Consider the following 15669-nt stretch of genomic DNA (forward strand, 5'->3'; position numbering starts at 1 on the left):
TCCAATACTTTGAAATGTCATACCAATTGTCATACCTGACAATTGTAAACACCTGTCCAGCCAAATTTATCACTATAAGAGAAAGGAAGAGTTAGTAGTCAAAGAGAAAGAAAGGTCTTTTTGAGCACCTCATGCAATAATGTTCCAACATCATGTCCAAGGAGGACCAAATTATTAATAAGACACTGGTTGCCTGAGAAATGAAGGGTGAAGAAACGCGACAAGAACGGGGTAAGGCAATTGAAGAACGGGTACTTCATTTTATTAACTTCAAGCAATTAGTGAGGATATCGTGAAGAGCAAAGCCAGAGAGGGAGGCATGCTCTGTGGTGATCTTATTAGAAAGGGACAGCAGGAATACAGAGACGGGAGACAAGACAATTAGAAGGGTGACACTGGAAGCTGTGTGGAGAAAAGTAAAAGTGAAAGGCATGGCAGGGCATGCGAGGGGGGGGGAAAGCTGGCGAAAAGGGGAGAAGTTGAGCAGAAAATAAGTCTCTTTGATAACGAATGACTTTAATAAAAACTCATTATAAGGAGCCACTCACCTAAGAAGGCTCACCAAAGGACAGAATTTTAGATAGGGATTCAGCTCATATCAAGGCAAGCTTGGGAAATTTGAGGAAGCCCCTTTAAAGCAGAGAGCCAGGTGATACATAGATACAAATAAGCTTCTGATAAGACATTTGATAAGACATTTGTAACCATTTTAATTTAAAAGTTATTTAAAACGGTTCATACTGCAATTACTAAAGTTGCTTAGCTTTTAATTAACCTCATTTTCATTACAGGCTGAATGAATGAAGTGCCAGTCGTTATTTGGATAATGAGAATAACATTTGCTGAGTGATGAGTTGGTAGTGTTCATGGATTTTATCTAACATCAAATATTAAAGATGTTGTGTGAAACTTGAGGCTGGTTGAAGTTTGGGTCATCATCTTGTAAATACATCAGGTTCAAGTAAAAGTATCCAGATATATAGGCTTGGGGAGTAACAAAATAAACGTACCAGGATACCAAAAAAAAAAATCGTTGTACCAATTGTAAGAGCTGTATCAATGTCAATTGTAAGCTGCAACTATTATATCACACTGGCTCTTAACTTTAATCATAAATTACATGGGTGTGATGGTGATATCAATCTCAGGAGTGCATCACACAATAAATTGTTTAACAGTCAAAAGAAAAACAAGTTAACCAGACCAAAACACTGGGCATTAGCTTTCAATACACGTGCAATGCATGTTTGTTTAAGCATGATACTTACCGGTGAGTTCACCAACAGGTATACAGTAAGTACTTCCTAATACTGCTCATTGATGTTATTTCTTTTTTGGACAAGGTGCTGCAAAATGAAAACAAAAAAGCCAAAGAAAAAACAAAACACAGACTAAACACATTGATGCTAACTAAATGCAGGTCTTATTGCATGGCATCACGCATCACGGTGGTCTGTATTTTTGAAGCTATGACGCCAAAGAAGAAGCAAAACACACATGATTGCCATTATAATGTTCCCTGCATATTTTGTTGGACTATAAAATGTTATCACTCCAGGGACATTTGACTTGAGACATTCTACACGGAGCCAGTCACGAATCCCTGCAATGATAATGGCTATCAAATTACTTTTAAATGTTGGTTCGTCCTTGTACGAGCTTCTGAATCAATCCAGGTGGAGTGAATCAGCTAGTTTTACCTTCCAACACTCTCCTCATCTCATCAGTGATAAGGTTACACATGTCTTGGGGGGGCTAGTGTTTTAAGGAAGAAAACCTGAAGAAGGTCAGAGCCCACCAACTCCTATCTTAATCACTGTCATTTGCTCAACAGGCACATCCAGACTGACCCTATTACCTCTTGTACACAGAGCTTAATCACATGGAAGTGAACAGTACACACTCAAAAAGAGGAAAAAGGTTGCTATGGGCAGTATGTGCTTCACTCACAATCTCTGAAGCCTTAAGAGGTCAATCTGGTAATCAATCAATCAGTCAGTCAAACTGTAGTACACACACACATATTCAGGATAAAAATGATCCCATAACACACACTCACATACATATTAGTTGAAAATATTACCGTAGTCACCAAAAAAAGAGGCTGAGGGTGGGCACGAAATATCCGGGTGACGAAACACCATCTCAAGGAGCCATTTGCACCAGCACAAGATCGTAGGCAACCGCCACAGGCCAAGCAAGAGTCTGCACACTCCACAGTTCCAGGCACATGAGGGCTATTTCTTAGGGAACGCTGACATTTGAAGAATTGTTAAAAGTTATGTATCAATCACTAAACAATGTCCATCTATCCATCCATTATTTGAACCACTTTTCCTCATGCCGGTGCCTATTCCAGCTGACTTCGGGCAGCAGGCAGGGGACACCCTGAACTGGTTTCCGGGCAATCGCAGGCCACACATAGACAAACAACCAATCACATTCACACCTATAGGCAATTTGGAGTGGTCAATGAGCCTACTATGCATGTCTTCGGAATGTGGGTGGAAACCGGAGTGCCCGGAGAAAACCCACGCAGGTACGGGGAGAACATGCAAACTCCACACAGGACAACTGGAGATGGAATTTAATCAAATCATGACAAAACGGAAACCCATATTTGTGATCAAACAGCATCTCCTACCTCACTGCTCCTTACACTACAGGCTACATTCAACTCAATTACACCAACAACAACAAAAAACTATCTTCAAGCTATTCTATAATGACGATCATTCATGTTGTTTACATTGCATCACCACTTAATGCAAAACTGCCTCTATATATGTCCAGGCAGAGGTTGTGCCACATGGGCACTCCATCATTCTCACCCTGTTGTGTGACGGATTACACGAGAGAAGAACAAAAAGAGGACTGTGTCAAGCATGGAGTCTGTCTGGACCACAAGGGGCCTGGCGCTCGTCCTGGGGGCAGGCTAATGAATCACTTCCAAGGATGGACACATCCCTCAGACTCCAGGAGGGAGCCACTATGAGCTCATCTTTCTTCTTGCCTTCATACATGTGACTTGTACGTGACACAGATACTGTTGTATAATTGCCAATGAAGAGCACTTCAATAAAGAGAGCTTGAAAGGGTAGCAGCGCATGAGGTGGGGACATTTTCCTGAAGCCGAACAAAATGAGAGGGACATGAAGTACCTCTCTTGGACAAATGGAAGCGTTAAGTACATCAGAAATTATGCTGTGTTTTTTCATCTCTCAGTGGAGGGATTTGACATATGATCATAAAAATGCTATGGAAAAGGAGGAGAGGGTTGCGGTGTATCCTTTGCATCAATGTCTTAAGGGCAACAGTAGTGGTAACAGTAAATAACAGTGGTGTAAAGAAAACCAATTTGAATCAGTTTTGATTGAAGCAAACTGAATGAAATGTTTACATTTTAAAATGTATTGTCCTTCAGTCGTATTTCACCCCATGTCTGGAGAAATGTTTTACTTTATGAGCAATCCACACCTGATATATACAATTCTGATCATTTGCTGTTTCTTTGAATTTAATTAACTTGAATAGGTTGGGCTTTGGATATCTGGTTACATATTAAGAAACGTCACAAAGGCTACAGCTATCCCATTGTGAATCGGATTGCAGTTCCACTGAATCAAACTGTATTGAATTGTTCAACTTAAATATGTAGCATGTACTTGAATTATGTCTTATCCTATGTATCGAATCATGTTTTATTGGAGAGATGTATACTCCTGTTGAATACAAATTAAACCTTCATAAGCCTTTACTGTGTAACCGGTCTGTGTGCATTTCCATGTGTGACTCAATATCGGATTATCAAGAACAGATTCAGAATAATGACACACAATTCTACTTGAATCACAATATAGTAGATCATATTGTAAGGCAATCCAAAATACAGGACCATATAAAACTGTTTTGTCTGAATTCATTCCAAGTAGAAAGCTTTAGAATTAGTATACGAGCACATACGTCTTATTTTTACAACTGTGACTTATAACATGAAGTATGATGACACATTCTATTCAATTTGGTATTCACAAGCCATTACAAGCACAGGCCTACTAAAAGACAACACAGCATCTTCCTCTTCCATTAGTCTGCCTTCACATTAAATTAACCCATTTGTACGCATGCTTGCACATCGTTATGTGTGAGATTTGTAATATTTATTCAAAAAAACGTTTTGTTTTCGCCTCTTTACCCCAGCAGGAAAGATAGAACAGTGGGATAAGGGGATGAACACTACACGTTTGCTTTGTTATTAAGACAGCCTCCCCCCAGATAAATCTTAAATGTATTCTGTGTGCGGGCTAGGCTTTTTAGATTCAAGTTTGCTTAATATGTGTAAGTGAGTAAGAGATACCAGTCCCATGATTGACAGGTGCATTCTGCAAGAAGCATATGAAATGCTTGAATTTAATTCTTTCGGCGTTGTATGAATCCAAAAAACTGCAGCTTATCAGTACTGAATTGCTTCCGGTGAGATCTAATCACCTCCGCATGAAATGAGACCTACCTGAGCAGAACAGTAATGTAAGGTCTGGAGGGTGCAGAGAAATATCCATTAGGCATGAAACGAGGAAATGAGGGAGCAGGAGGAGCAAAGGTCGAGAAGAAAGAGGGTGATAAGACATGAAGGGGAAAAAAAAGAGCCAAGGATGGCAAGATACAGAGAGAGCGAAAAATAAGATGATAACGTTAGCAGCAGTGCTGGACTGTGGCTGAGATTTGAAAGTAGGATGCAAGGGACGTTGTATGTCTGTGTATACTTTACATTCACTAATTGTGCCAACTTGAAATGTTTTTTCCTAGAGTGAGTGCACAAAAGAAAAATCCAACAGACACCAAAATTGGCGATATGGTGGATGATTGGTTAGTACATCTGTCTCACACAGCAGAAGGCATAGGCTCAAATCCGGTCTTTGGCCTTCGTATGTGGAGTTAACGAGTTTTCCAAAAACATACACGGTTAGGTAATTAAATAATCCAAAGAATCTAAATCGTCGATATGTGTGAATGCGAATGTTTGTTTATTTACTGTATAACTTGTGATTGGCTGGCGAACAGTTCAGGGTGTGCCCCGCCACTCAGCCCAAATCAGAAGCTGAAGATAAGCGTACAGAAATTAGAGAATGGGTGGACACTGTTAAATGTATATGTACATAATTTAATTTGACTCTAGAAGTAATTAAATTTCCAGGAAAATGTGGCTAATCATCACAATATTTTCATTCAATCAGCGCGTAACTAAAGCAGACGAAAGGATCACATAATACACATAAATAAAAAATTAAAAAACAATCATTTGTGTTAGAAAGGAGCACTACTGGAAGACGGGTTATGCTAAGGAAAAATAGCAATCGTCATTATAAACACAAGCCACTCAATAAATAATGCCCTGCCACACGTTGGTTGACCTGCACGTTTTCAGTTTTGTTTAAACAGTCACAAACAAATGTAAATATCCACTGCTGGCTGTACATCTTTGCTTCTACTTAACAAACTGTAACACACCAAAGTAGGACTAAAGACAGCAACAAAAGCAGGCTAACAAAAAAAAACTTGCTCAAGGACAGTCACAGCCATAACCATGTTGCTACGGCAACAGACATCAAAATAGATGCTGCCACTAGAAAAGACAAATATAGATTAGTCCCTATCTACGCTATCAACAGAGTCAATATGAGTATACCTGCGTGAAACTGAGGACATGGTCCAAAAAGCAACATAAGCGTGTCTACTTTAAGGACAAATGCACAAACTGAACAAAATGTAGTTTCCCCACTCTTCCATGAGGGCTTTTTACAGTGTATGTTTTTGGATTCATTGAGAAGAACATTTATCAGGTCAGGTAACCCGGTGACAATCTCTGTTGTAGTTCAGGTTTTCGAGACGGTCAGTGACTTTTGTACATTCTTCCACACAAGGCGCATCTTTCAGTGCTTTCATGCACCCTTGCTCTGCGCACTGGGGGATGCTGGAATAGAAAAGGGCCTTATCTAAATTGTCCCCACAAAGTCAGAAGCATAAAATGGTCTGCAATAAATAACTGAGAATCAGGGGGAACTATGTGGGCGACCCCTGGTTGATTAATTAATTAAGAGGTGAGTGTCCTTAACCCTGAGGCGTCACATTTGTGCAGCCCTTCCTGCTGTGGCTGCATTTTCTCTATCACAACGTCACATCCTTGCTCTGGGCAAATGGATAACTGGGATTCCTCTCCTACAATACAGCTGCACGGCGCATTTTGCTCTGTGTGAATGCAGGGAGTTCTCATTGTACAATGCGTAGTGAATGTGAAAGACAGAGAGACAGAGAGAGAGAAGGAAAGAGAGGGAGAGACACCCATGCTGTGTCCTGGATTTGAATGATAATAGAGGCGCTGACCCTGAGAGGTGCTTTACTGCGCTGTTGTTTTTTTCTCCGTCACACTCAGAAACCGCCTCCTCTTTTGAGGCTGCACTGAGTCCACTCTGCCTATCTCATGTGCTAAAAACTGATTTTGTGATTTATGCCTCTCTGGCACTGTTATGGATCATCAGACTGATGTGGAGGAGGAAGCTGGAGCGCACAGACACAAACACACAAGTACATCACTAGCATTGTCATGAATAAGCAGCTTTACGCCTAGAGTAAAAAAGCAGCCATCAGGGATGAAGATGCAGCAATGCCCCTTTTTTTCCATTGTGTTGCTTGGTCACTCAGTCAGATCTATTGGTAACAGTGATTTCAAACCATATAAAGAATGTAAGGAAAATAGATAAGATTAAAATTACAGTGATAGTGCACTCCAAAGGTAAAAGGGGGGCACTTAGCCTATAAATCAAGTCAAGTTTATGTGTATTGCTCTCAATCACAAGTGTCTCAAAGGGCTTCACAAACCTACAGTTAATTTACAACACTGCCAGAAATAAAATCCCCCAAAACAGTAAGGAAAAAAATTCAATAATTTGTAAGTTATTACAGTAGGCTCAGTTCATTACAGCATTTGACCGGCCGGGCAAAAAAGATTACTTTATAACCTGTTTATTCATTACAAATGTTGTATTATTATGCAATGCAGAAAACAAAATATTATATACCAGAGAATAAAATTAAATTGTGACTGTAAGATCAAACATCAAATCGGATCAAGATTTTAGAGAATCAAGGCCCCCCTCCGAGTGCACTCCCCTCATAGATAGGTCAGACAGGACGTGCCACCCAAACATTCCTCTCTGATGACAATATGCCTTGACAGTTCTGAGTCAAATGGGAATATTCTGATTCCGCGTTCAACTTTTCTATCCTGCCAAAATGCCATCATTTACATTTGCCCCAGACACACATTATTGGCGCCAGCCCATCTGGGACCCTATGTGAGATTAAGCAGGGAAATGAGATGGATGGAAAGCCAATCAATTGATGAAGTGGTCATGAATTTTCCACATAGTTGATTTAAAAAAAAAAAAAAAAGTCAAATGACCACCTCTTTTAAGTCTGGAATACAATCAAATTAAAATATAATACATCAGTACAAAAATCCATACTCTTTTGAGCTCATCCGGCAAATGAATCAACTCCAAGTTTTATGCTGATCTTTCGGAGTTACGCATAATAGTAATGCGATGAGTATCGATCAAGATAAGAATAATCTTCCAATTACCATATTGCTTTGATTAATGGTCTATAGAGAGGGCCTATGGTGGATTCTGGAGCACTAGTGTGAGATGTGCAAGGGTGGTGCAGTGAGGAAAACTATACCAAAGTCAAGGTCAATGGCCTACCTATCTATTTGTTAATGGATGAAGTAGAGCAGGACAGCCAGCACTGAGGGGGATGAGGACGGCGCTCCCCCCAATCACAGGACATCCTGCCAAGGCAAGCTGAGCCGACAGCCACTAAAGCCGAGGCTCCCCACATGTGCTAATCTCGCAGATTTAAAATGGGAACACAGAACGCAGCGCAGAGCAAAGAGCAGGGCAAGCCTGTCTGATCCATGGCCGTATGTCTGACGACACGCAAAAGCATACAGCCTGGACAAGCATGTGTGAACCATGCAATGAAGCAGAACAAATGGAGGGGGGGGGGGAGAACAACACTCAATATGAATGAGTTAAACTAACACGTGTGGAAAAAGGCTGCATATTTTACTGCCACTATTCAGATGTAGACATGATGCTGATTTCTGATTGCAGCCGCTTGCAGAGGTTGAGAGCGAGAGAAAACAGAAGAGTGAGTAGGTGGAAGAAGAGCGAGAGAGCGATCCCTTCCGTTTTTCATGAAGGCAGATTGGGAACCAGCAAGAAGCGGAGAAACCATGACAACCAGACAACCAACATTGGCAGCCGACCCAGCGTTCACGCACTTTTAGCTAGGCAGGCAGCTAAGCAAGGGTTAAATTTGAACTGACACAAAAGACGTGGTGGTAGCTGACTTGTAATGACTGTCCAAACGAGACAAAACACAGTGAGTAGCAATGACAAGGATCAGTAGGACATAAAAATAGACATTTTATCGTCACAATTTGGAGCAGCAGGGGGGGGAGAAGTGGCGTACACACTCTCCACTGCACTGGAGGACAATCACCGTAAAATCCTAAATGGCATGAGAACATAAAACAACAACCTATGGCAAGCAGAGAACTTCACTAATCTAGGGAGAAAAAAGTGTCTTGCTGTGATGGCTGCTGTAATGTCCTGTGTCGTTTCCATTGTTAGAGATTACCAATATATCTCCAACCTGTATCATCCCCCTTTCATTGGGGAGCTTGTGATAAAAGACGGACATTTCCAGCTCATTTTACGGGTGCTCAATCACCTTTGTATTGCATTCAACCACTCCTAAAATTTCGATTATTTTTTTACTGTGCTCTTTTGAAACAAACTAGAAACGTGTATTATCATACAATACTTAACTGAAATGTAATATTTCAACCACTAAAATACACCACTCGCCTTGCCTCAAAATTGATTTGTACCGCCCAGTTCCTCCCCTCCCACCTCTCTCCGACACAGAGCAATACGCTGCTTTCCAGTGATATACAGTCGTGGTGTAAGTACCTTGCTTGGTTCTGCCAGTGAATACCAACACACTAATTTCATTACCATTCCTCATTTTTGTTGCATTTTATGTTGTTAGGTAGGAGTTAGCAGATGTTTTTTTTAGAGGGGAAATGTTTCAGATGGTCAGTGTGGCTGCTTACGTTTGAGTTGGAATGAGACAATATAGACATTGTGTCAGGTGCTTGCATTTATTGTTAAGTCATTATGGATAAGCAAGCTTTACATCGTAGCCCCTGGTAGGACAAAGAGAGGGGAATTTCATCTCAATACATTACATTATGGGAATGTTGTAGCGCAAGCGAGAGGCAAATTTAAAAAAAAAAACACTTTCAGCAATGCTTAACTAATTCACTGACCTCCCATCTAAAGATCGAGCCCTTTCACCTTCTTGAGGTCAGGAATAGAAGAATGGAAAAAAAAAACAGGAGAATAGAGCATAATGAATAAAATGATCAATACTTTGCTTGACTGAATAATTTTCTATGCACTCACAAACATCAAGACCTCTTCATGTGTTTCTGTTCATGGTCCCCCGTTTTCTTTGACTACTATTACTACTTTTCACCTTCATCCTTCACTATACACCCCACTGTTTCTCCACCTCTTTCCTCATCATTAGTCTCTGAAAATCGTTGGCTACATACATTCTTCCCAATCGATGCAATTCTACCAAGGTCTCGTTTGATTTACCGAATGATTGAATCCCTGTATGAATGTTGACTCGCCGAGGGAAGCCAATGGAGACAGGACCGGTGCCCTATGATGGAAGCTGTCATCATAAAGTAATTCTCGTCAAAGACAGAACATATGGCTCAGATGAAGTACACATGCAGTTGCATCCCACCAATTAGGTTACATTTCAAGTCAGGGGTAGCATGGTTTTGGCTTGAGAATCAAACAGCTGGGCCCAGACAGTCTTGGCTTCATGTGACCCAGCTCGGTTCCACAGCGCTAACATACTGTATGGCTGGCTGGCTTTCAGCTAGGAGTAACACAAAGTAGCCACTGGGTCAAGCCCTTAAAACAAAACCACCAAACACTAATTTAAATTTATTTGCCTCATTTGCCAGACTAACAAAGAGTCTCACAAAAAATTGTGAGTCATTCAGCGAACACCCTGGGTGGGGGTCACCACTTGTGTTAGCGCCCAGCATGGCTTTTAACGGCATCAGCAACAGACAACGGGTGTTTTTTTCATGCAAGGTTTTTTTTATTGACACCATCGAGTGAACATTCCCTCCTCACTTGTCATCATCAGGGAGGAATATCATGTAGTGTGAAACACCCATGGATTGCTTCCACCAGACAGGAAATCTTTGAAATTGATCTCAATGAACCACTCCAACTCAGCAGCAATTAATCAAAACCAAATTAACGGTTTTTCATTATCATGGAATGTCCAACCCATCATCTGTCTGTGTGCACGAGGATAGAGGAAACATTTTGTTTGTTCTTGCGTAGTCATGCACCGTGAAGTCCTTATATAAACCACAACAAAACCAGTGCTGACACAAAGACAAATGAAACTGCTAGATTCCCGTATAAATGCAGCGAACACAGAAAGAGAACGTCTTAGCAGATATACAAACTGAGATACGGACCAATACAACATTGCAGGATGCATTTTGTTGGGTGCATATGTCAATATGAAGGCCTAGCTCATGGTTTGTTTCACTTGCTAAATGTCCAACGAAGAATCAAGGAGACTACATAACCCTGAGCTCACAGCTTGTCAATAGCTAAATCTTGCAAGAACAAGGATTTACACCGGATTAAGAGGCCTTTTTAGCCAAACAATGGGCAGCATTTATTCCATTAATCAAATACCTACAAAGAAAGAGAGAAAGAGAGAAAGAGAGAAAGAAAGAACGAACTCACGAATCAACGGACAAACAAACAAATGAAAATTTGGGTTGCGGTTTCTGAAGTATGAACAAACAAAACAATGATTCAGCTCGCGGTATTCTGAGGACAAAACAAATCCAGAATTGTCAACCTTCTATAGCAAAGTTTCATAAACTGCAAGAAATAGGCTATTTTACACACAACGTGTATTTTCTGCAAGGGTACAAATGTTTTTCCCAATGTGACTATTGACATCTTAAGCACCAAGAGCAAAAACAGTTCACTTTGTTCTTGAATGGGAATATCACAGTCCAGACAGAAGCAGGACTACAATGCTCACCTAGCGGATGCACAGGTCTGACTAAATCCCAACCCTCGAGTACAATAACTGTTTAAGACTGGCTCTGTGGCTCCAACCCTAATGAGCAGTCGCTCATGCAGACACAACCTATTAAAGAACGCTGTTCTGGCCCGTGCGGGTACACAAAAAGCAAGCTAACCCAAGGAAATACAGAAAAAAACAGCACTTAAGACAGACAGAAACTGCTTGCGTAGAGCCAGCAAATGTCATCTCCATCTGTTGTCACTAGACCATAAAAACATGATTATGTATCACTTTACAGAACAGAAGTCTGCGCAATGAGTCTGCATTTGGCAACACGCGAGGGCTACGTCGCAAAGCTTAGAGCGGGCCTGCCCAATGGGCCACGTGATTGTGTGAGCGACTGGAGACTTTGGCTGCATAGGGGATTAAATCAGGAAGCCACACCAGAACCACTTTGGTGGCTGTGTGTGTCCGTGTGTGTGCGTTTGTGTCAGGACTAATCACTTAATGAACGGGGAAGAGCACCACTGCTCAGCTCAACCAGAGGACATACTCCTCTTCTCTAATAATACCACCCTAGCACCACAGCTTTAACCCACTGGAAGGTGCCTGCTGTCACTCCTGACTGCGTGAGGCATGCACAGTTGCAGGCCGGCCCTTGCTGAAAGACCTGGCTGAGAGAGCTAACATATTTCATCAACAGGATATTATGCATGCAGGTCATCAATCTAAATAGGTCTAGCGTGGATTAGCCGCACAGATGCTGGATATGGATAGATATGTAATTGTTTTTCAAACAGAACACACAAGCCTTTTACTTGAGCACAGGTAAATGTCACATTAAAATGAATGATCTAATAATTGTCTCAATGACACTGAATTTCACAAATGAAATGTCAACACAGGACAGCTAAGGATGCAATTCTGACACTTGAGCTTATCTATGCTTACATGGGTCTGACAAACGAGCCTTGCCAGAAATTGGGACAAAAGCAGCTCATAAATGCATCATGAGGCATGGATGATGCGGGTGACACCATATCATTTGCAGTCTGTACCCGGTAGACCATTGCGCCAGCAGCGTTCCACCAGCAAAAGCCTCTCCAGAGAGCCAACTGAACTGGGTCTTTCTGCAAGTGACGATTGTACAGGAGGAGCAGCGGAGAGGAAGCAGCGCACAGGCACTTGTGGCGATATATTCATAATTAATCTTTTGTGGAAAACACCATGCAACATTTATTTCCATTATAGGATTGTGCAGATGTGGCAGATATTATATGGTGAGTTTATTAACCACAAGCCAACAACAACATAAGCTACACTTGTGCAACACTTGAGCTTTAGTGCGGTTCAGTTCCCTTCATACGTCGTTTCAATCCTTTGCGAAGCCGATATGAATGGCCCTACTTCACAGTCTTGTGTTTTACATCTCAACATCCTTTGTGGACTTTGCATGATATTTTCGTGCTTGCGTGGGTTTTCCCGGGGTAGTCCGGCTTCCTCCTACATTGCAGAAATATAGATTGGTCATTTGAAGATAGTAATTTACCCACAGGTGTAAATGGTTCTGGTTTGGCTATATGTGCAGGCAACCAGTCCAGTGTTTTACCCTGCCTCAGTTCACAGGGATAGACTCCAGCTCACCTATGACCCGAAATGGGGACAAGCAGAATAGAAAATTGGATGGATGGATGGATGGATGGATGGATGGATGGATGGATGGATGGATGGATGGATGGATGGATGGATGGATGGATGGATGGATGGATGGATGGATGGATGGATGGATGGATGGATGGATGGATGGATGGATGGATGGATGGATGGATGGATGGATGGATGGATGGATGGCAAAAATGAATCGAGATTACGACAGAGGGATGATTTAAACGAGTTTATTTGTTCAAGGGTAACATCGGCAAACCACAGCATTGCATCTTATTCATTTTCTGTTTAATTACTGGGCTAACTTCATGTTGTTGTGTCAGCAAATTATATTACGACTGTCTGGCCATTCATTCTGCCTTCAAATCCATTTTCGCAAGCCTGATCAGGATTTACTTGACTGGAACATTATTGTGGCTAACTGAACAAAATTGCCAAACATTCCATCTTTAATAGGATTACATTTCTCAAGTTTTGAATCAGGGGTATTAAATTAACAATAGGTTTGCTGTTTGGTGGTGTAACACTGGCTAGCTTGCTTGATGATGCAGTTCTACAGTACTGGAAAGAAAATCCACAGCAATCAGCATCTTGAGATATATAATATTTTTCAAAAGAAAACATTACTGTCAGCTCCTGGACTTCTTGATTCAGCTTGGCTTTGCATGTGCACCTGATGCTGTTGCTGCTTGTGCAAAAGTTTCTGCAGAAGTTTGCCATTGAAATTTGACAAAATATTCCAAAAAACAAAGTGCGGGGGAAAGGTGAAATATGGAACATACCTGGACTGGGAGAAAATCCCCATAAGATAATCGGGAAATGGACAGAAAGAAGAAAACACTGGCCAAGAAAATGCAATTTACACGCATACACGGCTGCGCAGCATGACCAGCTGGGCCAGGTAACACAAGTAACGCCTATTTGCTGCGTTTTAAACAACAGATGGGAGAAAATTCTCTCAGCAGAAACACAGTCTTTTTAGCGGCTTACAAGTCCTGCACTGAGCTTTCCTCTTCTTTTACATGCATGGCTCCACCGGCAACACATACCTCACTTCACAGAATCCACACAAATATCCCCGCGAATCAAATTTGATGGAGTTAAGTCCTCTTTCCATTATGAATTACCTCAAGCAACAACAAACTGCAGTGTCATTGGAGTCAATAGTGAGCTATGTGCCGGGTTTTCAGGGAAACCACTAACATGCCCAAGGCGATATGAAGACAGATTCATGTTGCTCTTATTTCCCAGCACCTGTCAGGGTGGTACCCGCGGCACCGTGTTGGAGGAAACCCACGTCATGCAACCACGGCCTAGAGGAGAACCGCCTGACTGATTGCTTCCCTTGCCTTGCCTGCCATGGGACTAAGAATAGATCGTTGCATCGGGCAAATCGGGATTAACAGGGTTGCAACCTGAGCACGCACAAACATGCACGCACGCGCGCGGGAATAACACCCCCAAAACTTTATTCTAAGAGTCGGCCCGGGATGCACACGCGTACACTAAGTGCCAGTCCAAACCAATGCAAACCAGCATCACCTAAATCCACAACACCCCTCCCGACTCCCCTGTCCCACAGTGCGTGAACAATGATTATGTCAGCGGATCAGTGGGAAACAGCAGAGCACAAGGAGCCGCAAGAGGGGGTTCGAACTAAACGCTTAAATGACATGCACACGATCTGCGCAAGATCGAATCAAATGAATGAAGCAGTTGCAAAAGGATGCACGGAGCAAGTCGCAAACCTGCCCACTAACCTGTCTGTCCTTTGCCCAACGTCTTCTCCAATCGGTAGGGTCCCACGTAATTGGCATGCGGGGCTCCGCTGTTGTCTTTACCGGACGATGACATGACGAATGCAGCTGGAGATCAGTTACTTTCTAAAACGAAGAGCAGGCGATGAAAAGCACTCCTCCTCGGAGGTCCGAGCCGCTTTGACGTCTTGCTTTTAAAACTCCACCAACGTCACCTCCTCTTCTTGTGGCTCACCTGCTTGTGTTGCCCGCGATCTCCGCAGCCCACAACCTCGCTCGGTGTTTGAGGAGGCGAGGTTGTTCCTTTTCTTTCTGCACAGCTCTCCAATCACCGAAGACGTGCGTCCAAGTGCCTTCAAAGCATTGTAGGAACGAGCTGCGCTGCCTCAGCGCGACTGTGGGAGGTGCTGCGGAGGCGTGTGAGATGATTGGCGATCCTCTTACCCAATCACAGAGGAGCACTGTGTCTAGCGCCGCAGCAGTTTTGTGTCGCTGGACCAGCAGCTCTTCACCTGTTTGCAAAGATTTTGGGAGCACGCAAGGGGGTTGACATATAATATGACATCAAGTTTCACAAATCTGAAATACGAACGTGAAATTTCCTAATTTTTCATGCATGCATCCATCATCTTTACAGTAGGGTCGCAGGTGACCCGAACTCAATCCCAGCAGGCTTTTGGCAGGAGGAGGTTGTACACATTGATTCACACTTATGAAATTTTAGGGCAAAACAAGGAAAAACAACTAAACAGAGCTAGAAGGTAAAACCAAAAAAGTGTCAATAATTTGCTGCAAATTGGTGCACCCTCGAATCAGACACACCCCAGCATCTTCTTGCTGACTTAATTACCTTGGACTTTAGGAGCTTTGCTGAAACTTTGGCGGAATATCCACTTCAAATAAACTATTTCATTAATGTTTTGACCAAATAATAATCCAATTCCGTTTCTATTGATTTTTCCTTGTTTTACATGACAGTTTCTTCATGGAGAAAAATGGAGGGGCTACAACCTGAGAATACATGTCACAGGAAAAACAG

The 15669-nt window shown here is 42.2% G+C and overlaps 1 protein-coding gene across 5 annotated transcripts in view; it reads right to left on the reverse strand.

Annotated features, from left to right (window-relative positions):
• brsk2a (BR serine/threonine kinase 2a) overlaps window positions 1-15015 on the reverse strand; it is a 129564-nt gene extending 114549 nt beyond the window's left edge. For 2 of the 5 annotated variants that reach the window (XM_049723174.2, XM_049723176.2), the window contains exon 1: window positions 14634-15011. In XM_049723174.2, the coding sequence (XP_049579131.1) occupies window positions 14634-14727 (94 nt within the window). In that variant the 5' untranslated portion in view covers window positions 14728-15011. Of the gene's footprint in view, window positions 1-14633 lie in introns of all 5 variants that reach the window. The other 3 variants (XM_049723173.1, XM_049723175.2, XM_049723177.2) reach the window with 3 other exon arrangements.
• Between the last annotated feature and the right edge of the window lie 654 nt (window positions 15016-15669).

Source organism: Syngnathus scovelli, chromosome 6, assembly GCF_024217435.2.
Source record: "Syngnathus scovelli strain Florida chromosome 6, RoL_Ssco_1.2, whole genome shotgun sequence".
In the NCBI taxonomy this organism is placed as follows: Eukaryota; Metazoa; Chordata; class Actinopteri; order Syngnathiformes; family Syngnathidae; genus Syngnathus; species Syngnathus scovelli.